Source organism: Muntiacus reevesi, chromosome 3, assembly GCF_963930625.1.
Source record: "Muntiacus reevesi chromosome 3, mMunRee1.1, whole genome shotgun sequence".
Taxonomy (NCBI): Eukaryota; Metazoa; Chordata; class Mammalia; order Artiodactyla; family Cervidae; genus Muntiacus; species Muntiacus reevesi.
In genome coordinates, this window is record NC_089251.1 from 268388986 (window position 1) to 268412677 (window position 23692).

The 23692-nt window shown below is 42.1% G+C and overlaps 1 protein-coding gene across 4 annotated transcripts in view; it reads left to right on the plus strand.

The window, feature by feature from the left end:
- OCA2 (OCA2 melanosomal transmembrane protein) overlaps positions 1 to 23692 on the plus strand; it is a 267404-nt gene that overhangs the window by 98859 nt on the left and 144853 nt on the right. For 2 of the 4 annotated variants that reach the window (XM_065927959.1, XM_065927962.1), the window contains exons 10-14: positions 8428 to 8499; positions 9745 to 9810; positions 12825 to 12881; positions 14047 to 14171; positions 19462 to 19600. In XM_065927959.1, the coding sequence (XP_065784031.1) occupies positions 8428 to 8499; positions 9745 to 9810; positions 12825 to 12881; positions 14047 to 14171; positions 19462 to 19600 (459 nt within the window). The remainder of the gene's footprint in view (positions 1 to 8427; positions 8500 to 9744; positions 9811 to 12824; positions 12882 to 14046; positions 14172 to 19461; positions 19601 to 23692) is intronic. The other 2 variants (XM_065927960.1, XM_065927961.1) reach the window with 2 other exon arrangements.

The following is a 23692-nucleotide window of genomic DNA, read 5'->3' on the forward strand; positions in this document are numbered from 1 at the left end:
CCCTGGAGCTTCAAGGAGGTGATCTGAGCGGGGAGTGCCAGGAAAATTCCTGAAATTCCCTGAGGCTGTCTGATCTGTCTGTGAGGAATGCTGGCTTCAGCAACTTGAGTCCCTAGTTGTCCAACAGGTCCATCCATGGGTTTAGTTGCTCTGTCTCATGTCTCTTTTATTCTGGGGCAACTCTGTTCTGTGCCCCCCCCCAATCAATATCATTATCGTTTCAGAGTTCCTATGACCACACACACACTCTGTGATCAGTCAGAGTCTGGAGGGTCCAGGAGCAAGTTTCTGAGCAGTTTCCTCCTCAAGGGGCCACAGAGAACATATTACTTCCTCCAGTGGTATTGTTTAAGGGCAGGCTGCTTGAGACTTAGAGCCCAAGGTTTTTGTTGAGGTGATTTTTATAATCACAAAATTAATACACAGAAACCCCTTGCATTCCAATACACTAACAATGAAAAAATCAAAAAGAGAAATTAAGGATACAATCCCACTCACCACCACAACAAATAGTATAAAATATCTAAGAATAAACCTACTTAAAGAGACAAAAGACCTGTATGCAAAAAGCTATAAGACACTGATAAAAGAAATCAAAGAACATGGACAGATGAAGAGATACACCATGTTCTTGCATTGGAAGAATCAATATTGTGAAAATGACCATACTACCCAAAGCAATCTAAAGATTTAATGCAATCCCTATCAAATTCAATGGCATTTTTCACAGAACTCGAACAAAAAAATCTTACAATTTGTATAGAAACACAAAAGACCCCAAATAGCCAAAGCAATCTTGAGAAAGAAAAATGGAGCTGGAGAAACCATCTTTCCTGACTTCAGACTATACTATAAAGCTACAGTCATCAAGACAGTATGGTATAGGCACAAAAACAGAAATACAGACCAATGGAACAAGATAGAAAGCCCAGAGATAAACCCATGTACCTATGGGAATCTTATCTTTGGCAATGGAGGCAAGAATATACAATGGAGGAAAGACTGTCTTTTCAACAAGTAGCATGCAAAAACTGGACAACTACATGTAAAAGCATGAAACTAGAATACTTCCTAACACAGAGCACAAAAATAAACTCAAAATTGATTAAAGACTAAAATGTAAGACCAGAAACTATAAAGTTCTTAGAGGAAAACATAGGCAATACGCTCTGACATAAATCATAGCAGTGTCCTCCAACACCCACCACCTTGAGTAATCAAAATAAAAACAAATGGAACCTAATTAAACTTAAAAGTTTTGCACAGCAAAGGAAATTGTAAACAAGGTGAAAAGACAGCTCTCAGAATGGGAGAAAATAATTTCAAATGAAGCAACTGGCCAAGGATTAATCTCCAAAATATATAAGCAGCTCATATAGCTCAATATCAGAAAAACAAGAAACTCAATAAAAAAAATTAGCAGAAGACCTAAACAGATATTTCTCCAAAGAAGACATAGAGATGGCAAATAAGCACAGAAAAAGATGCTCAACATCACTCATTATTAGAGAAATGCAAATCAAAACTACAATGAGGTATCACCTCACACCAATCAGAACAGTTATCATCAAAAAATCTACGAACAATAAATGCTGTACAGGATGGGAAGAAAAGGGAATCCTCCTACACCATTGGTGGGAATGTAAACTGATATAGCCATTATGGAGAACAGCATGGAGATTCCTTAAAGACTAGGAATAAATCTACCACATTACCCAGCAATCCCACTACTGGGTATATACCCTGAGAAAACCACAATTCAAAAAGACACATGGACCCCAATGCTCATTGCAGCACTATTTACCATAGCTAGGACATGGAAACAACCTTGTCCATCGACAGAGGAATGGACAAAGAAGATATACTATATTACTCAGCCATATAAAGGAACGAATGTGAGTCTGTTGTAGTGAGGTAGATGAAGAGTTTGTTATAGAGAATAAAGTAAGTCAGAAAGAGAAAGACAAATATAATATATTAATGTATATAAATGGGATCTAGAAAAATGATACTGATGAATCTGTTTGTAGGGAAGGAATGGAGTTGCAGATATAGAGAACGGACTTGTGAACAGAACAGGGGAAGGAGTGGGTGGGATGAACTGAGGAAGTAGCATTGACATATACACACTATCCTGTGTTAAATAGATAGCTAGTGGGAAGCTGCTATATCACAGTGAGCCCAGCCTGACCCTCTGCAATGACCTAGAATGGTGTGATGGGGGAGAGGAGGGAGGCTCAAGAGGCAGAGGATACATATATATATATATACGCATACATATATGTATATAATGGCTAATTTGTGTTATTGTATAGCAGAAGCCAATACAATATTGTAAAGCAATGTTTTCCTCCAATTAAAAAAGAAAAGAAAAAAAATAAGAAAATATCACATTAGGCATGACTGTTTCTCCTAACTCTCAAAGAATCCAGATGTGCACAGGTGGTCTCAGCTGTTCCTACCCTCCCTCTCCTGCTACCTTGCTTTTGCAGGTGGCTCTTGTGGTAAAGAACCTGCCTGCCAATTCAAGAGACATAAGAGATGTGGGTTCAATCCCTGGGTCAGGAAGATCCCCTGGAGGAGGGCATGGCAACCTACTCCAGTGTTCTTGCCTGCAGAATCTTATGGACAGAGGAGCCTGGAGGGCTATAGTCCATAAGGTTGCAAAGAGTTGGACACTAATGAAGTGACTTAGCATGCATGCACAGAGGACAGACAGCACTGTGGGGCTAGTCTGGGATCAGGAATGCCAACACAATCTAGCTTGGGTGCCATCCCCAAACCACCCTTCCCTCACAGACACATGGATGCACCCATGCTGAGGGGGTTTGTTTGGTAACATACAGACCCTGCCAAACCATCACAGGTGGGAACACAACAGATGAGTCTGAGAAGAAAATGGATGTGCTGGCTCTTATATGAAGTGTCTTTGATACTCAGACCTCAAAGGCAGTGATGAGACTACCCCCAGTGAGGTGGCAGCTGGCCCACCCATCAGACATGGCCCCTGCCTCTCCCACACACAGAAGACCCTGGGAAGAAGAGCCACAAAAGCAGTAGGGGGTGGGGGAGAAAGAGCAGAGACCCTTGTTGCCAGGCCCTCCCAAACCACTGGCCAGCAGGTGAACCCTCTTTCATTCCTTATGAAACTTCTTAGGCAAACTAGACCCCTCGATGAAAGAAGATGGTTCTTGGGGACATTCTCAAAAGAGAGTCCAGAATAAAGATGGGCACCAGAAATTCCCTCCAGTGGCAGTGCAGTGAGAAGGGGCAGCAGCCGGTGCTCCCCCAAGGTAGGTCCCCAGCTCAGCTAGAGTCATGGGATTCTCTCCAGCTATGTGAGAACCAGGCTGAGTGGGCTCTGGCCCCAGAAGGAGAAGGCACCGCCCCTTCCTGTAGGGGTATGGCCACCTCCTGCTTCCAGCCAGCTTCTCAGCATCTGCACATGTGGTCAATAGGCCTCTGCTCACTGTGATCCGTAAGAGACCCAGGCTGCTTCTCACCTGGGCACCACTGAGGCAAGAAGAAGGGGGAGTCTCTCTTCTCATATCCCAGAACACAGTTCACGACTAAAGCTGACTTCAGAGGGAAGGGTGGGCAGTTCACCATGCACAAGGACAAGAATGCATTCACATAGAAGAACAGATAGGCAAGGTCCACCACTTTCAAAGGGGCCAGAACAGCCTCTGCCTAGGAGACAAGGGAGGGTAGAAAGAGGACCCACCTGGAAGATAGTGTGGCAAGCAGAGCACTGTTACTACCTCATAGGCAGACAGGACCCAGCCCAGGAAAATAGGAGCTGGCCCAGGTCTTACACCAGGGCACAGAGAAAGGGTGTCACCTCAAGGGACAGCCAGTTCATGCCCTATAAACCAAAACATTCTCTAAGTTTTGCAGATGAAGAAAATGAATTGTGGAGAATTTACGTAGCATCAAAAAACCCATAATCATCCTACCACATCATGGCAGTAAGAAACAATTGGAAAACAAGGCCTTCAACTGGACGCACATTGTAAGTGCTGAAATGCCTATGAAACACAGCGTGGTACTGAATTCAAGGCCCAGAACTGTACCACTTGTACACTGTCCTGGGGATTTTTAGAAACACAGGATTCAGAACTGAGGAATGCCTAGGAAACTCACCGTCAGTGTTTCCCCTCTCACTGTGGACCTGTTGGCTCCTGCCATTGCCCTCATGTACTGGGAGGCAAGGGGCTCAAGAAGGTACAGGCAACTCCCTCCATGAGCAGCCCCTCTCTAAACAGAGGTTTTCCTGCTGCCCGATGCTCCTCAGTCCAGGAGAATTTACACGAGATGACACAAAGCAAAGGCTCCCAGAGCTCATGTGGGGTCCCTAGAGAGCAAGGCACACATGCGGTGGCATACAGCTGATTGGGGACAGTGTACAGCCGCCAGCACACCACATGGGCAGAAATGGCAGCCATGGGAGTTCCACATATCTGCAGATATTTAGGTATCTCATTCTTCTGATGAGTCTCCCTGCACTTCCATTTATCCTTACATCTACCAAAGTAGCCCAAGGAAGAAGATGAGTCAAACCTCTCACATCCTGAACACTTAAATGTAAACTGGGAGATGACATCAGTGTCATGGCAGCATGAGATATCCCTCCTTTTGGTCCCCCCTTTCTCATAGCTAACTAGGTGTCCATTCACAAAGAAAAAGTACCTCTGTAGGAGCAGTGAAATTCAAAGGACCTAGGAGAAGCCTCTCCTGCCTGTGCATCCAGTAATAAGCAAACATACCCTAGCCTAAGCTGTGAAACCAGCAGGAGCCAGCAGTGGCAACCTGATCTCTCTTGGCTGCTATCAGGGAAAACCTGGACAGTGCTGACCTGAGCAGATACCCAGGAACAAGAGAGAGTTTGTAGAAGCCCAGCCTTTCTGAGCGGAAATTACAGCACGTCACTGAAGGAAAACAACACAAGTTAGGACACATTGGAGAGGGTAATAGGACCTTGGTCAGCATTGCCTCTCTCCTAAGGCCAAGCTCCATCGGGCTGAACTAGCCGACAGGGAGTAAGTGCTTGGCTTCCCCAGCTGTGCAGGATGCGGAGGAGAAGCAACTTCTCTCTGCCAGAACCAGAGTACGCAGGCAGGGCATCCATGCCTGCAGGGAGGGAGGTCAAGAAAGAGTCAAGTGAGACTATCAAAGGGCATTAAAGGAACACATTTCCTGCTGACTGCACTCAGCACTCCAGCAGGAAATCTGATTACTGACCTGGAGAAGCTCATCCTAGGATCCCCCCAAGGCCGGCAGGCATCCCTAACGCCAGCCTCTCCCAGCCTCCCCCCACTGCCTTTGTAGTGGCTCCTAGTACATGCGCTCTGTGTGGTGGTGAGAGCACCGTTGGTCAACAGTAGATGGAGTGGTGCCAGAACACAGACCGGCTGCGGGCAGAGAACTGAAGCTATAGCACCACCCTTTGCCAACAAGCTTCCCTGGTGGCTTAGAGGGTAGAGCGTCCGCCCTCAATGTGGGAGACCGGGGTTCAATCCCTGAGTCCGGAAGATCCCCTGGAGAAGGAAATGGCAACCCACTCTAGTACTCTTGCCTGGAAAATCCCATGGACAGAGGAGCCTGGGAGGCTGCAGTCCATGGGGTCGCAAAGAGTCAGACATGACTGAGCAACTTCACTTTTACTGCCAACGAAAGGGACTTTTCCAGCAGTCAGCCTGGTGAGCTCTAGAACCAGAGAACACATAAAAGTTTACACATCCTGTCACAAGAAGGAGCAAGAAGAGTGCAGCAGGTATGTCCATAGGAGATCAGAGAAAGTATCAGGTGTAACAGAACAAACAAACACTATATCCCATCTGAATACCACTAATAAGGATTTGAGGAGATGTCTGCTACTTTGCCGACAAAGGTCTATATAGTTAAAACTATAGTTTTTCCAGTAGTCATGTACAAACGTGAGAACTGGACCATGAAGAAGGCTGAACACTGAAGAATTGATGCTTTTGAACTCTGGTGTTGGAGAAGACTCTTGAGAGTCCCTTGGACTGCAAGGAGATCCAACCATTTCATCTTAAAGGAAATCAGTCCTGAGTATTCATTGGAAGGACAGATGCTAAATCTGAAACTCCAATACTTTGGCCACCTGATGCAAAGAGCTGACTCATTAGAAAAGACCCTGATGCTGGGAAAGATTGAAGGGAGGAGGAGAAGGGGACAATAGAGGATGAGATGGTTGGATGGCATCACCAACTCAATGCACATGAGTTTGAGTAAGCTTCGAGAGTTGGTGATGGACAGGGAAGCCTGGTGTGCTGCATTCCATGCGGTCACAAAGAGTTGGACATGACTGAGTGACTGAACTGACTGACTGACTGCTACTTCAAATGAGAAAGCATCAATACAAAACTATAAGGAATATGAAAAATCAAGGAAATATATCATCACCAAAGATAACAACAGTCCTTCAATAAGTTAACTCAAAGGCACAGAATGTTGCTCTCTAGCTGATAAATCATTAAAAGTAGCTGTACTGATGTAGAGAACAAACTCCTGGTTGCCTGTAGGGAGGGGGTGGAGGCAAAATATAAGGGAGGGAGAGTGGGAGGTACAAACTATTGGGTGTTAAGATAGGCTACAAGAACATATTGTATAATATGAGCACTATTGCCAATATTTTGTAATAACTGTAAATGGAGTGTAACTTTTAAAATAATAAGTGATCAAGAGGACAGGAACTTTGAATAACCCAATCAGAGGAGACCAAAGGAGAAAATGAAAAAGAGGAAAGAAAACCTTCATTGTCTGTCAGGTGTTCATGTAGGATAACTGGATTCCAGAAGGAGACAAGTGAGAGAAGGGGGAAGAAAGTTAACTTAAAGAAGTAATAGCTGAGCTTCCAGTTCAGAATGGTGGAGTAGAAAGGTGGGCACTCATCTCCTCCTGCAAGAGCAACAAATCATAGCTAGCTGTTGAATAGCCATCCACAGGAGGACACTGGAACCCACCAAAGACAAAAAAAGATGACCCACATCCAAAGACAAAGAAGAAACTGCAGCAAGACAGTAAGAGGGGGCACAATCACAGTAAAATCAAATCCCATACCTGCTGGGTGTGTGACCCACAAACTGGGGAACAGTAATACCAAAGAGGTTCTCCCACTGTTGTGAAGATTTTGAACCCCACGTCAGGCTTTCCAGCTTGGGACTCTGACAAAGGGACGGGGAATTCCCAAGGAATTTACCTTGAAGGCCAGCGGGATTTGATTATAAGACTTCCACAGGACTAGGGGAACCAGAGATTCCAGTCTTGGAGGGCACAAACAAAACCTTGTGCACATCAAGACTCAGAGGAAAGGAGCAGTGACTCCACAGGTGACTGAACCAAAGCCACCTGCTCGATTTGGAGGGTGGAGGCGTGGGTCAGAAGGGGCTCACCACAGTGATGGGGGCATTGGCAGCGGCAGTTGGGAAGGTCCCCCTAAGGTCTAATGGTGACCCTTATAGACTTGAGGGCTGGGTCTTCTCAGGTCAAAAAATGACCACGGAGGGAGGGCAACCTCACCCGTCAGCAGATAATTGGATTAAAGCTTTACTGAGCAAGGCCCTGCCCACCAGAGCAAGACCCAGTTTTTCCCACCACCAATCCCTTCCATCAGGAACTTTACACAAGCCTCTTAGCCTCCTCCATCAGAGGGCATACAAAAGAAGCAAGAACTACAGTCCTACAGTGACTAAAACTAAAACCACATTACGGAAAGATAATTAACATGAAAAAGCAGAAGTTTATGTCCCAGATGAAGGGACAAGATGAAACCCCAGACAAACAGCTAAATGAAGTAGAGATTGGCAACCTTCCAGAAAAAGAATTCAGAATAATGATAGTGAAGATGATTCAGGATCCCGGGAAAAAAAATAAGTACTAAAGGAACTTCTCTAGGCAGGAAACACAAGAAAAGGAATAAAACCTGCTAATAGAAAATAAACCCAAAACAATTAAGAAAATTTTAATAGGATCATACACATAGATAATCACCTTAAATCACCTTTCTTTAGAAAGCAAACTGGTGATGGCTGTGTGTGCCTCTAGGGCATCCAGACTTTGAAACAAAGAAACCCGTAATTTATCTATTGTCCTAAATTCCCTGGTGACTCAGCTTGTAAAGACTCCGCCTGTACTGTGGGAGACCTGGGTTTGATCTCTGGGTTGGCAAAATCCTCTGGAGAAGGGCATGGCTACCACTCCACTATTCTGGCCTGGAGAATTCCATGGATTGTGTAGTCCATGGGATCTCAAAGAGTCAGACACAACTGAGCAACTTTCACTTTCACTTTCAATAGGTATGGCATAGAATGGCCAATCTTCACAGATACTTAGACCAATACAGGCTTCTGTGTGTTTTAAAATCCTGAGAGTTAGAGTGAAGTAATGTTCTATGCTTCTTTCCAGATTGTTCACAGAACACTAGCAGCCATGTTGGGGTCCCTTTCAGCTTTAGCAGCACTGGCTGTGATTGGTGACGTAAGTTGTAACATTTTGAGTCAAAGGCTTAGCACATTTGATAGAATGTCAGCTTCAAAGACAGTCCAATAATTAGGTGTTAGCTGGTTAGTTTTTAATATACTATTTCACATTTCCTGTTAAAGGCATGAACTAACGAACTTTATAGCATTGATGAGCAATTAACATTTGACTTTATGACATACACCCCAGTGGTGTTATTCTCCATCCTAGCTGAGGAAAGGCTCATGATGGTCAAGTATTCATCCATGCCATGCAGCTGAGCAATGTTAGAGCCAGCCATATGTGCTGTCAGTCCTTGAAGACCAGGGGAGGCCATCCTGGCTGGAGCAGAGAGGTGGGACACAGTGAGGTTGGGGACAGACATCAGGAGGTCCCTGGAAGTGCATGTCTGGGAGGTGATAATATCCCCTCAGGGTCTGAGCATGTTCCATCCTGCAGGGACATTGGAATGAATGTAGAGAAGCAAGAGAGGCCAAATACTCTGGACATGAAAGCCTGGGGATGTTTGAGGAGCAGTGCTGAACTGATCAAGGTGGCTGGCCACACATGGAACTTGGGATTGAGAAAGAACTCTGTAGAATTTCAGAGATTGTTCTGAAAAATGTTTCTAAAGGCCAGTCAGTCAACCAAAGAGTAAAAATAATATGCTGTCAACCAAAGAGTAAAAATAATATGTGAGACTTTGTTAAGTTAGTTATTTATTGTTTTTTCTTTTTCTTTTTTATGGCTAGAGTTGGTATAAACAAACACTTTAAGGGTAAAATGTTCCAGAATCCTACAACTTACACATAAACCTCTGTTGTTTTTATTACTTGTTAAGGAGTAGTGTAGTAGTAGTTATTTAATTTTGGAAATAATTGATGTGGCACATGGCTTGTGCTGCAGGAAACTCTCTGGACCACTGTGCAGTTCTTTTCCAACAACCAGGCTCTCCAAGTGCCCTCACTTCCCAGTCTGGACTCCCAGTTCTCCATGATCCTACCTTCCCTTAGGGACAGGGACAGGGCTTAAGAAATCTGCCTTTCCCATTTACAAGTGCATAGTTTTGATGTTACGATGCTTTGAGTCACGACTGTTTTTCAGTAATGATAAAATAGGATTTCAAAGGCAAGTGGATGGTGTGATTTTTGTGATTTTCGACTCTGGCTTTGAGTGGATTTTCTGTAAAGTGCACATGTTTACAGCTTATCACCAGGAGGATGATACCCAGGACTAACTGGCTAATTTGTTGTTTGATTGCAGAGACCCAGCCTGACCCATGTGGTGGAGTGGATTGATTTTGAGACTTTGGCCCTGCTGTTCGGCATGGTAATGACAGTCCTCCCAGTGGGACTGGGCCCCATGTTTTATGTAACCTGGGACTTTCTCTTTTGCTGCTGTCACTGCTAATTCTTAAGGACACCGTGCTCCCTGACTGTTAGGGCTTGATTGAGAAGTGTTTGCAGGTCTAGCTAATTTCTCCTGATGAGGAATGGAGTGATTAGTGCTCTGGTTGGTTAGCTGGAAAGTATTAGCCTAAAGCCTCTCTAACAGAGAAATAATCTTGCCATTGAGAAAATTTAGCAGTTTTTTGAGTTACTGTCCTTAAAATATAAAATGATATATCTTAAATAAATGAACCATATAAAATTTTCAGTGATTGAAAAAGTATCTTTAATTATATGGATAAAGGAAGAAAGGAAGAAATTGTCCCTAAGTAATAGTTTGTTAATTTATCATATTTTCAAGTGACCACTCTACTGCATGCTATGAAGAGTGTCACCAAACCAACCTGTAGGAAGGAAATTTTAAGACACACTAGTGGATTAGTGTGGAACATGAGTCATAAACAGATTTAATTGGAATAAGGGGAATTTGACAAGGGTCTGGACAGCAGTGGGAATGGCTCATGTGCTCTTGAACAGACCCCACAGTGGCTGAGTGATCTGAAGGAGGGTATTCCCTCTCAGGGCTAGAAAACTCACCATTTGTAAAGCAGGTCTCTATATACCCTCATTTCCTCATTAGTATTCTCTCTGCTCTGGCACCATGGAGGGCTCTGCTGCTCTAGGCTTCAGTGTGATCCAAGGTAACTGTCTCCTTTGTGGGTGCAGTGTGGGATTCAGGCCAATGCTCTGAATCCAGGCTTTATAGAGAAACTAACATTTGTATAGGGTTCTGAAAAGTAAATACGGTTTGGGCATACAGAAGGAGAATTGTTTTAAAAAAAGCTTAAATGATTGGTGTATTAGTTTGCTGGGACTGCCATAATAATGTACCATAGACTGGGTGACTTAAACAACAGAAATGTTTGGAGCCTCATAGTTTGGAGGCTAAAGTCCAAATCAAGATGTCTGCAGTATTGGTTTCTTCTGAGGCTTATAGATGATCATCCGCTCATGTCCTCACATGATTTTCCCTCTGGGTATGTCTGTGTCCTCCTCTCTTCTTCTTATGAGGTCAGCAGTCATATTGGATTAGGGCTTCACTTTAATTTAATTACCTTCTTAATACAGTTATATTGGATTTTAACAATGAATGACTTAATTTTTTCTCAGTTGGAATCACTTCAACAAGGTTCTGTATAGAACTTTGGGGTGTGTGTGGTCCAGAGACAGTCTATATAACCAGACCCCTGTCTTTTTCACTCTGTTTCTTGCCAGTCATCCACCCATGGGACCACTCACCTAGTCCCTGAGTTCCAGTCTCTCTTGGGTGCTTCTGGCAGCAGACAACAATGGAAGACCACACAGGACCTACCCATTCACATTCATGTGTAGGTCTCATTGGTGTGAAGCACCACACTCTATAAATTGCCTCACAGTGGCCATTTGGATAGGATGGACAATGATGGTCATTATTGACAAGGTAGAGATTTGTACTGTTTTGCACTGTTTATGTGCGACACAGTTTTGTGCCCACTATTTTCTAAAGTACTTTAGTTTACATAATTCTATTGAATTATCACAACAGCCTTACAAGGAAATAAGACACAAAGAAGTAAGGTGAGAAAACCAAAGTACAGAGAATTAAATAAATTGTTTTGCTCAAGGCTCTGTTTGGCTGTTTGCAACTCCATGGACAGCAGCATGCCAGGCTTCCCTGTCCATCACTAAGTCCTGGAGTTTGCTCAAATTCATGTCCAGTGAGTCAGTGATGCCATCCAGCCATCTCATCTGCTGTTGCCCCATTCTCCTCATTCCCTCAGCCTTTCCCAGCATCAGGGTCTTTTCCAGTGAGTCACTTCTTCACATCAGGTGGCCAAAGTATTAGAGCTTCAGTTTCAGCATCAGTCCTTCCAATGAATATTCAGTGTTGTTTTCCATTAGGATTGACTGGTTTGATCTCCTTGCAGTCCAAGGGATTCTGAAGAGTCTTCTCCAGCATTACAGTTAGAAAGCAACAATTCTTCAGCACTCAGTCTTCTTTATGGTCCAGTTCTCACATCTGTACATGACTACTGGAAAAACTATAGCTTTGACTATACGGACCTTTGTTGGTAAAGTAATGTCTGTGCTTTTTAATATGCTGTCTAGGTTGGTCATAGCTTTTCTTCCAGGGAGCAAGTATCTTTTAATTTTGTAGCTGAAGTCACTGTCCTCTGTGATTTTGAAGCCCAAGAAAATAAAATCTGCCACTATTTCCACCTTTTTCCTATCTATTTGCCATGAAGTGATGGTACTGGATGCCATGATCTTAGTTTTTTGGATGTTGTATTTAAGTCAGTTTTTCACTCTCCTCTTACACTCTCATCAAGAAGTGCTTTAGTTTCTCTTCACTTTCTGCCTTTAGAGTGGTATCATCAGCATTTCTGAGGTTGTTAATATTTCTCCCAGCAGTCTTCATTTCAATGTAACTACTCTTATAAAATTTAAGCCAGTTTAAAAAAATAAATAAATATAATTTAAGTGAGCTTAAAAGTCTTAAAACTTTTAATTGTTGCTTGTGTGAACACTTAGGTGCAAAAGGCCACATTCTATCCTATTTCCTGCCCTGTTTCTAGCTTTGTGACTGTAAGCAAGTCACTTTCCCTCTCTGCCCGACAGTTTTCTGGTCTATAAGTCAGAGAGTAATTACAACGCAGATGTTACTGTGAAGTTCAGATGGAATGATAGTGTACTTTGGGCACATATTCTTGGACAAATTTAAAGGTGCACACCCTCTAGTAAGGGGCTTGATTCACAGAGTTAGTAAGGGACCACACTCAGCAAAAGAGTGAGAAGTTTGAGGAGGTGGTAGCTGTCATAGAGAGGCCAGAGCTCAGGTGTGCAAGTGGTCAATGATGTCATTTCAGGATGGTGCTCTGAAACATTCTCTGTCTCCTTTTTCTCTTTTCCCTATAGATGATCTTAGTAGCCATATTTTCAGAAACTGGATTTTTTGATTATTGTGCTGTAAAGGTAGGTATGATGTGGCATTTAAGAGCTATGTATCAATTGATACTTTGTTCCTACCATTACATATTTAGTGAATAAAACTTTTTTTTTTTTTTGGCTTAATTAGTGTTTAATTATTTAATTCTCAATAGTGTATAATCATGAATTTAAGAGAAGATACTAGTACTTATATCATTTAATAAAACTGTTTTAAAGCAAATATTTAAAAATTCTGTCCTTCTTTTCAAAATCACAGCTGCAAACCTGGGTATAATTGCTGTGCTAAGTTAGGTGTCTTTGAGCATCACTTTCAAATTCTCAACAAATTACCAAAGAAGAGGATAAAGGAGACGAGTATTCAAGTTGAATATTTGTGTGATTATGTTCAAATCAGCAGGTTGAGAGCTATGCACCAAAACTGTTTTGCACTTCAGAGTATCTAAATATTTTAAGTCATCAGCTTCTGATTACTCTGCTTTTACTTGAAATAATTTCAATGATTACTTTATGACATTGAACCTATAAGCATTTACTTTTATAACTGGGACCCTGGGGAATCCTTCACCATTTTTTGACTGGTAGAATTTGTGTTGATCCTTTCATCAGAGTTGGGAGGAAAAGACTAAGGCAGACTAGGGCTGGGCTTGAATTTTTTTTTTTTTTTAGTTGAAACTGAAAAGTTCTTTTAAAAAATTAGTTATTTAACAAGGCCTTTCCACACTTTGAATGATAGAACCATGTGATTTTTGCCAATTTTGTGCACTGTCTTGAATCTCCCAGGTAGCTATCTGGTCTCTTCCTCCCAACACCTTGGTACTAAAAGCAACCCCTAGATCCCCAAATATCAGCAGACTCTAGGGTCAGGTAGATCCCAAAGTCACAGCTCCGGCTGTCCAACCAAAAGGAGTGTGTAAAAGGATACAGATATGACAGGTTGTCACTTTATGAGAGATAGACCATCTCAAGTACCAAAATGAGAATTGGAGGGCAGGAGTGTAGGCCTGCATGGATTTAGAAGTTCAGATCCAGCCATTACTGCCTCATCTCAGCAGGTTTAGGAGTTTGTAGGTCTAAGTTTTAATCCTCCATGTAGTGTTTATTTAGACCCTTAGTTCTTAGAGTCCCTAATGAAAAGTTGCATCTGTTTTCTGACACCATTGATCCTAGCTTGTTCTTTATTGCATACCAGGCATACCAACTGTCCCGAGGAAGAGTGTGGACCATGATCTTCATGCTGTGTCTCATTGCTGCTGTCCTTTCTGCCTTCCTGGACAATGTCACAACAGTGCTCCTCTTCACTCCCGTGACCATAAGGTATGCAAAGTGGCCCTGTGTGGACATCAGGCCAGCTGATGGCAGTGTGTGCTGGCTGCCCTCCTCCCACATGACTGGGTCTGACCTTGCTCTCCTCCCACATGACTGTGTCTGACCTTGCTCTCCTCCCACATGACTGGGTCTGACCTGCTCATCCACTGGGACTGTGGCTCTGACTGCACAGCTGTGATGGCAGTAGCAGTGGTTGCAGAAATGCCTACAGGAATCAGCACACTCAAACACTTATGTCCTGTGGGACAGAGCATCAGGGGCTAGGAGTTCTACTCCACGGGCTCTATGGGGTTCTCAGCCAGAGAGCAGGAGGGGGGCTACTGTCTTGCTCTGGCAGGATCCTGTGGGATTACTGGAGGGTTGCGTGACCTGGCCTGGCAAGGCCTTGCAAGGTAACTTTGGGAAAGAGAAATTCAGTTTGATTCCATTTTGCTCCTTTTAATTCTACCCATTTCATTTGTGGGACTGATTGCCTGGGGCCTCCTGGGGCTTGGGCTTCAGCTTGCGATTGTGCAGCCTCTTCCAAGGTCCTGGACATACACTTTTATCTAGACTTTATGTCCTTTATTTTAAGGATGGTTCTTAGCATATCATGGTCTTCCCCTGCTTAGACTCAACCTGTGCTGGTGCTGGCTGGTTCTAGAAGGGTCACAGGTGCGCCTGGTGGCTTCTGGGAAGCTAGGTAGTGAGGACATTTAGACAACTCACTTCAGCTGCACTGATCTGGGTTGTTTCATCAAAGGAATTAAAACAAGCTAGTGTTCTGAGGATTCTACCAGATTCTCCTGCATATGAGGCATGAGACAAGGCAAGTTCGGTGTCACAAACAAGGGGCTACTTCCAGAGCTCAGGACTAATTCTGGGTGATGCCTTTGGTGTTTGGAAGAGTAGTGACCCTCAGAGGAGGAATGAGTTAGAATGTGGAGTAGGGAGAGGAGAAGGAAAGCTAGAGAGGAACAGAGAGTTAGCAGCATCCTGTGGATTGGCCTGCAGTGTCATGAGTTAATCCATTGCCCAGGCTTCTGCAGGCCTGGCTGCATTGTCATGGCCCATGTGCAAGCATGGATTTGAGGGGCAAGATGTTAGATTTAGCTTTGCTGCACAGGGGGTGCAGAGCCTCCTAATACCCAGAGGTATAATTCTTCTGAGGGTAAATGGTGGATAAAGCATATGCTAAAACCAACCCTGCCCCTGGACACCTCAGCGGGCAAGAAGCAGTTCACACCCACTTCCCTCCAACCAGGGCAGCTCTGCTGCTGACATTGGTTTGAAACCATCTCACAATGCGCCAGATTCCAGCAAGTCACCACACATGCTGATGATGGCACCCTGATTCTCAGCATCCCTGGACAGCTTGCGCAGCTGAGGGTTGTCTCAGCCTTGCTGGGATTTGTGTACATCCTCACTCTGCTAGGAAATGGCTTTGTAATTTTATGTGAGAATCAGTTCAGTTCAGTTGCACAGTCGTGTCTGATTCTTTGCTACCCCGTGGACTGTAGCATGCCAGGCTTTCCTGTCCATCACCAACTCCCTGAGTTTGCTCAAACTCATGTCCATCGAGTCGGTGATACCATCCAAGCATCTCATCCTCTGTCGTCCCCTTCTCCTCCCATCTTGAAGAACCTTTCCCACTGAAAGGTTGTTGCTGAGCCATGAAAGACACCAGGATTCATGGCATCTGGAGAAGAAGAATTCAATCCAGGGTCAATAACAAGGCTTGATCACTCAGAGCTTTTGTGTATTTAATAAAGTTTTATTAAAATATAAAAGAGATAGAGAAAGCTTTTGACATAGACACCAGAAGGGGGTAGAAAGAGTGCCTGCCTGCTAGTCTATACCTATCAATGAGTTGTTAATTAGAGAAAGGAGATGATTCAAAACTCAAAGTGGCACCAAGCCCCTCAACCACAACATGCATTTTGAGATAACATTGGCACCAGGTGAATCATCCCAGGCCATAAAAGGATCCACATGAATCTTGAAGAAAGACAGGTTTCCAAGTAAATATATAGTTTCATTAATATAGATTAGGAGAACAATGTATGAGTAAAACATACAGGTTTCTTGAGCCCTTATAGGTTCTGAGTCTTAAGCAGAACTTGCTCAAGACTTGAAGAGAGAGTCTAGGGTAAATACACAGTTCATTAACATAGCTTAAGAAAAGCATTTCCATAAGAAAAACGCGTTGGTTAGTTCGAGGTTTGAGAAAAGTTAAGTTCAGATGGAGCCAGAACTTATGTCATGGCAACATAGAATTTTAAGAGAAGCCTTTTAATTTTGTATAGAGAAGGGGAAAAAAATCAGACACTCATAGTTTGTTTCCTCCTGCCGCTTAACAGAGAGATAAGAAACATTTGACACTTGCAGCCTATTTCCTCCATTTGGAGACCCCCTAGCCTTCCTGCCTGTTACCCTCTCACCAGCATCAGGGTGTTTTCCAATGAGTCAGTTCTTTGCATCAGGTGGCCAAAGTATTGGAGCTTCAACTTTAGCATCAGTCCTTCCAAGGAATATTCAGGACTGATTTCCTTAAGAATTGATCATTTTGATCTCCTTGCAGTTCAAGGGACTCTCAAGAGTCTTCTCCAACATCACAGTTCAAAAACATCAATTCTTTGGTGCTCAGCTTTCTTTATGGTCCATCCATACATGACTACTGGAAAAACCATAGCTTTGACTAGACGGACCTTTGTTGGCAAAGTAATGTCTCTACCTTTTAATAAACTGTCTAGGTTTGTCATAGCTTTTCTTTCAAGGAGCAAGCATCATTTAATCTCATGACTGCGGTCACCATCTGCAGTGATTTTGGAGGCCAAGAAAATAAAGTCTGACACTGTTTCCCTTGTTTCCCCATCTATTTGCCATGATGTAATGGGACCGAATGCCATGATCTTCGTTTTCTGAATGTTGAACTTTAAGCCAACTTTTTCACTCTCCTTTTTCACTTTAATCAAGAGGCTCTTTAGTTCCTCTTTGCTTTCTGCCATAAGGGTGGTGTCATCTGCATATCTGAGGTTATTGATATTTCTCTTGAAAATCTTGATTCTGGCTTGTGCTTTATCCAATCCCGCATTTCACATGTACTCTGCATATAAATTAAATAAGCAGAGTGACAATACAGTCTTGTCATACTCCTTTCCCAATTTGGAACCAGTCTGTTGTTCCATGTCCAGTTCTAACTATTGCTTCTTGACCTGCATACAGATTTCTCAGGAAGTAGGTAAGGTGGTCTGGTATTCCTATCTCTTGAAGAATTTTCCATAGTTTGTTCTGATCCACACAGTCAAAGGCTTTGGCATAGTCATTAAGCAGAAGTAGATGTTTTTCTGGAACTCTCTTGCTTTTTCTATGATCCAGCAGATGTTGACAATTTGATCTCTGGTTCCTTTGGTTTTTTCCTGAATCCAGCTTGAACATCTGGAAGTTCTTGGTTCATGTACTATTGAAGCCTAGCTTGGAAAAATTTGAGCATTACTTTACTAGTGTGTGAGTTGAGTGCAATTGTGTGGTAGTTTAAACATTCTTTGGCATTGCCGTTCTTTGGGATTGGAATGAAAACTGACTTTTTCTAGTCCTTTGGCCACTGCTGAGTTTTCCAAATTCACTAGCATTATTGAGTGCAGCACTTTAACAGCATCATCTTTTTGGATTTGAACTAGCTCAGCTGGTATTCCATCACCTCCTCTAGCTTTGTTTGTAGTAACGCTTCCTAAGGCCCAGCTGACTTCACACTCCAGGATGTCTGACTGTAGGTGAGTGCTCACACTATAATTGCTATTATGTGGGAATAGCAATTCCATTTATTAGTATACAAGTTACATCTTTCATGATTAAAGTATTGGTGTGCTCAGATTCACTGTTTATATTATACTATTATATTCCTTATGACTTGCTAAGCTTAATCTCATTTCTTCTGCCTCTGTCTGGATTGAGTAACATTAGTCTTTAGAGTTGGGCTTCCCTGCTAGTTTAGATGGTAAAGAATCCTCCTGCAATGCAGGAGAGCTGGATTGAGAAGATCCCCTGGAGGTGATACTCATTCCAGTATTCTTGCCCTTGGACAGAGGAGCCTGGTGGGCTACAGTCCTTGGGCAAAGAGTCGGACACGACTGAGCGACTAAGCGCAGCATAGCACACCGTCTGTGTGTGGGTGGTTAGACACCCCGATCTGGCGTTGTTGATTAGAACACACTGATCCTTTTCCTGCTAAGAGCAGAGCCTGGAGCTTCCTTAGTTGAGAGCCGCTGCTGCTTCTGATTGGAGTCTGACCCTCTTTTTTGAACTCCCTTCTCACCCTCTGCACAGCTCTGTAGGCCAGTCCTGCTCAGAAGAGCTGCTGGCTGTACTCTGAGCTGGGAGATAGTAGAAAGGACCCTCAAGGCCTTCCCTGGTGGTCTGGTGGTTAAGACTCTGAGCTTCCATTGCAGGGGGCATGGAATCACTCACTGGTAAGGAAACAAGAGCCCTCATGCCACAGGGGCACCCCCACCAAAAAAGGTCCTGGAGTGCAGCAGGAGCTCCCCTTGCTGCCAACATCCAGACTCAGGCCTCGCTTCTGTAAGAAAGTGGGCAATGTAATGGTTGGGTGGAGGAGACACCATGAGGTTTCCCCCAAACTTTCTTTAGAGTAGCCTTTCTCAGCTGTAGCCCAGTGGACCAGTTGGGGAGCTATAAATCCTGCTGCTTAGGCCCATCTCTAGGGGTTGTTCTGTCATGAGCTAGGTAGCAAGACGGTCAAGATCCCCAGACAATCTAGTGTTTAGCTAAGGTGGAAAGCCACTGCTATAGAGTGTGTACTCCTTGTTATGATTCAGCATAGTGCCTCAGTATTTGAAAAGGTAAGGTGGGTAAGGAGCTAGGTTGGCAGGTGTGATGTGAGCTATGGGCGGCAGTGCTTTCTGCTCCAGCCCCACCTTGACTCAGAGGGGTCTGGTGGCAAAGATATGTTCATCTGTGCCACTTCCGGGCCTGTAAGTGAGCCTGTACACCGAGTGCTTCCTCCAGACCTGTGGGGGTGAGGCAGGAGTGTATTTTCACATGGATGGTTCAGGTGGGTTGTGTGTTAACCTTCAGAGAAGTCTAGTGCTGAAAGTCAACTTTATCCTGTAGCTCTTTAGCACTGTTGTCATTGTTTACTCCTCAACATTTGCCTTTCTCGTGGATGTGTGTGTGTACATGCTTCTTGTACCTGCAAGTGCTTTGAAAATATTTAGGTTGCACATGTGCCTCTCACAATATGAATACTGGAACTATTTTCATTTTCCTTCATTTATGACAGATTGTGTGAGGTGCTTAACCTTGATCCAAGACAAGTCCTGATTGCAGAAGTGATCTTCACAAACATTGGGGGAGCTGCCACTGCCATTGGGGACCCACCAAATGTCATTATTGTTTCCAACCAGGAGTTGAGGAAGATGGTATGTATCACTATAATCAGATTGTTTTCAATAAATGTAGACCCCAGCTTGCTTGCACATTTAGTAATGTTTTACCAACACAGATATCACTTCTTCTTATGCAGTGTTCTTGATCATCTTGAGAGTGGGAGGTTAGGTGACTGAGTGGTCTGAATTGACTTCATTCTCATTCTGGTAAAATTTTAAGAAAATGATTACATTTTCTATTTAGTCATAGTATGCTATAATATATTAATGGGAATTGAGGTTTCTTCCAACAATATTAAGAATAAAATGATCTGCTCCCTCTCATTTTTCAACTGAGGTGGGTGAATAAGAACTTAAGTTCTTTAAGATAAAGATGAGAAAATGAAGGTCTTTCAGGATTTTTGGTAAGCTCTTATAAATATTAATATATAATTTCTTGTAAACAAAAATAAAAGCAAAGTATTAAAGAGAGTACAAATGGTATTTTACATATCTTAGAGTTAAAGTTAAATTATGCAATTAATTTTCATTTGTCATTCTCTGATCATTAGAATTTTCTCAATATCTCTTCTCTGAAGTATCAGTAAAAATGCTTTCAAATTGGTGTCACTTATTCTAGGTGATACCTTTATGCCTGTGTGTCTCTGAAGTATGTTAGCATGTTTGTGTATATTTGCTGTCTTTCATAAAAATATTTAAGCCTTTGAGAGTTCATGGCTCTAAGGTGTCGAAGGGCATTTTGTGGACCTATTGTGTTCTAGAGATTCAGGGCACAACTTAGACACTTTGGCTAAATTTTGATGCTCCCTGGTTGCTCTGAAAGCCAACTGTGACGTTTCACCAGTCTTGCTGCATGAGCTGAGCGGCAGGCCCCTCCTGGTCATGTCACATGAGTACACCAGAAAGTGTGTGAACCCTATAATCCCTGGAATTTTCTTTGGAGGCATCTGTCACCCAGGATATGTTGCATACACATGAAAGAGGGCTATTTTCACAGGAAAATAATGTTTTATTATTTTTATTTTATGGCAATACATTTATTTTAGAGAATGTAAATCACACACACACACACATATCAGAAATAAAAAATTGTCATAATCCCACCACCCAGAAATAAATCCTCTCAATATTTTGGTTAGTTGTTTGGTGGTGGTTTAGTCACTAAGTCGTATCTGACTCTTGCAAACCCATGGACTGTAGCCTGGCAGGCTCCTCTGTCCCTGCAATTCTCTAGGCAAGAATACCGGAGTGGGTTGCTATTTCTTTCTCCAGAGGATCTTCCTGACTCAGAGACTGAACCCGGATCTCCTGCACTGCAGGCATATTCTTTACCAGCTGAGCTATGAAGGAAGCTGCTTATTTTGGTGCATGTAATCTCCACGAATGTTTGTATGTGGATATACATTGGAAAAAAAAAGCTGCTCTGACCAAGATGGAGTAACAGGGACGATATTTAACCCTCTTACTTGAGACATCCAAAAAGAAAATAAACCAAAATCCAAAAAACAAAACCAGAAACAAACCAAAACCAGACAGTGGTAATCAAGGTACTAGATATCAGGTAAAAAAGGGCAGTGATCCCTGAGAATTGGGAAACAAACGAAATGAACTTATGGTTGCCCCAGCTCACTACCTTGAGAGATTTTCCAGGATTCAGTTCAGGGAGAGAGAACCCATGTGGAGCCTTCCGTATTCCTAGAGTCGGGGAGGTAGAACTGACTCTGGAGGGAACAAGAGAGAGAACCAGAGAGGGGAGAGTTGGACACAGAGAGAACCTCAGAGTACTTGCAGAGGGAAAATGCCTGTGTCCAGGGGAAGAGTAACCCAAAAAGATTAGAGGGAAGAGTGCTTGATACACTGAGGGCCAAGAATAATGTCTGTTGCTGCCAAGAAGACTGTAAACCTCTTAATTCACGAGGTATTGGCCCTAATTCCATCTAATAAATCTTAAAGACCTCAAACAATCAGATTGTTTTTAAATAGTTTAATTATATCCAAAAACAAACATCAAGAATATTTATAGGAATGCAAAAATATCCAACAACACACAAGGTAAAAATCACATTGTCTGAGATCCAATCAAAGATTACCAGGCATGCAAAGAAGCAAGAAAATTTGGTCTATCATGAGGAGAGTATGAACCATTTGAAATCAACCCAGAATAGACACAGGTGTTATAATTAACAGACAAGTGCATTAAAACTGTTATTATTATTATTATTATTATTTTTTTTTTACTGTATTCCAGATGTTCATTAAGTTAAAAGGAAACATGAAAGATATTCTTTTAAAGGCCCAAATCAAACTTCTAAAAATGAAAACTGTAATGTATGAGATAAAAATCTCTTGTTAGGATTAAAACAGCAAATTAAGAATTTCATAAGAAAAAATTAGTGAACTTAAGGATATAGGTCCAAAATAAAACAGAGTGAAAAGTAATGAAGACATTCATGAGCTAAAGGGAAACACCAAGTGGCCTAATATATCTATAATTCTTATCTCTGAAGGAGAGGGGAACATAGAAAGACATTTGAAGAAAATATGGTCTAAAAATTCAAATTTTATGAAAGATAAAATCTCAGAGACTCAGGAAGTCCAATGAATTCAGAGCACAAGAAATTTGAAGAAACTACACTAAGCCATGTCATAATTGTTATACACATGAAACTTAAATAATGTTATAAACTGATGATACTTTGATTTAAAAAAGGGCATAATGGGTTATTTACTTTTTCAATACCTATACTTTGATTGGCTATTTCATTTTGGAAATAATAATAAATAGTTATTTTAAAAGTAGCTATTTAAAAGATCTATGTAAAACAGCTATTTTTAACAGCATAAAATTGAAAAACCTATGTAAAATATTCCAAGAATCAAAGAAGAAAGTGAAATTGCAAAATATTTTGAATTAAATTATGAAAACAAGATTTTTAGGGTTCCTCTCAAGCAGGAGTCAGCAAACTTCTTAAAAAGCCATTTAATTACTATTATAGGCATGTGAGCCTTACAGTCCCTGTTGCAATCTCTCAACTCTGCCAGTGTTGCAGGAAGGCAGCCCCAAACAACACATAAATGAATGTGCATGTCTATATTCTAGCCTGCAAGTGTAGTTTTCTGGTTCCTGCTCTAAAACAGTTTTTAGAAGGGAATATATACCATTAAAAACTAATTAGAAAAGAAGAAATGTCTCAAATTAGGGACCTCAGCTTCAGCCTGAAGAAATTAGATAAGGAAGAGCAAATTAAACTGAAGGTAAGCTGAAGAGACACAGATCAGCATGGAGAACAGGAAAACAATAGAGAAAATCAGTGAAAGAAAAATCCAGTTCTTTGTTAGGATAAATGATTCTGACAAACTTCTGGCCAAACTGATGAAGAAAATAAGAGAGAAGACATAAATTACCAGTATCAGGAATAAGAGAACTACATCACTGCAGAGCACACAGACATTAAAGACATTGTTAGGGGGTATTGTGAACAACTGTATGTCAATAACTTTCACAATTTAGATTAAACGGACAATTCCCTTGACAGGGAATTGTCAAACCTGAATTTGTCAATACCAAACCTCACTCAAGAGGAACTAGATAACCTGAGTAGCCCTATATCTATTTAAAAAAAAAATTTTTTTTTATTAGTTGGAGGCTAATTACTTCACAACATTTCAGTGGGTTTTGTCATACATTGACATGAATCAGCCATAGAGTTACATGTATTCCCCATCCCGATCCCCCCTCCCACCTCCCTCTCCACCCGACTCCAGAGACACGTGCACCCCAATGTTCACTGCAGCACTGTTTATAATAGCCAGGACATGGAAGCAACCTAGATGCCCTATATCTATTAAAGAAATTGAATTTGTAATTAAAAACCTTCCCAGAAAGAACAAAGCAAAGCAAACAAAAAACTCAGGCTAAGATGTTTTTGTGAATTCTACCAAACGTTTAAGGAAGCAATAATACTACAATACCAATTCTACACAAAATTTTATAGCAAATTGAAGAGGAGAGAATACTTCTCAACTTACTCTATAAGGGCCAGATGTCTAAAGCAGATAAAACCAGGATAAGAAAACAGTTGACAAATACTTTTTATGAGCACAAATAATAAATTTAAAAATTAA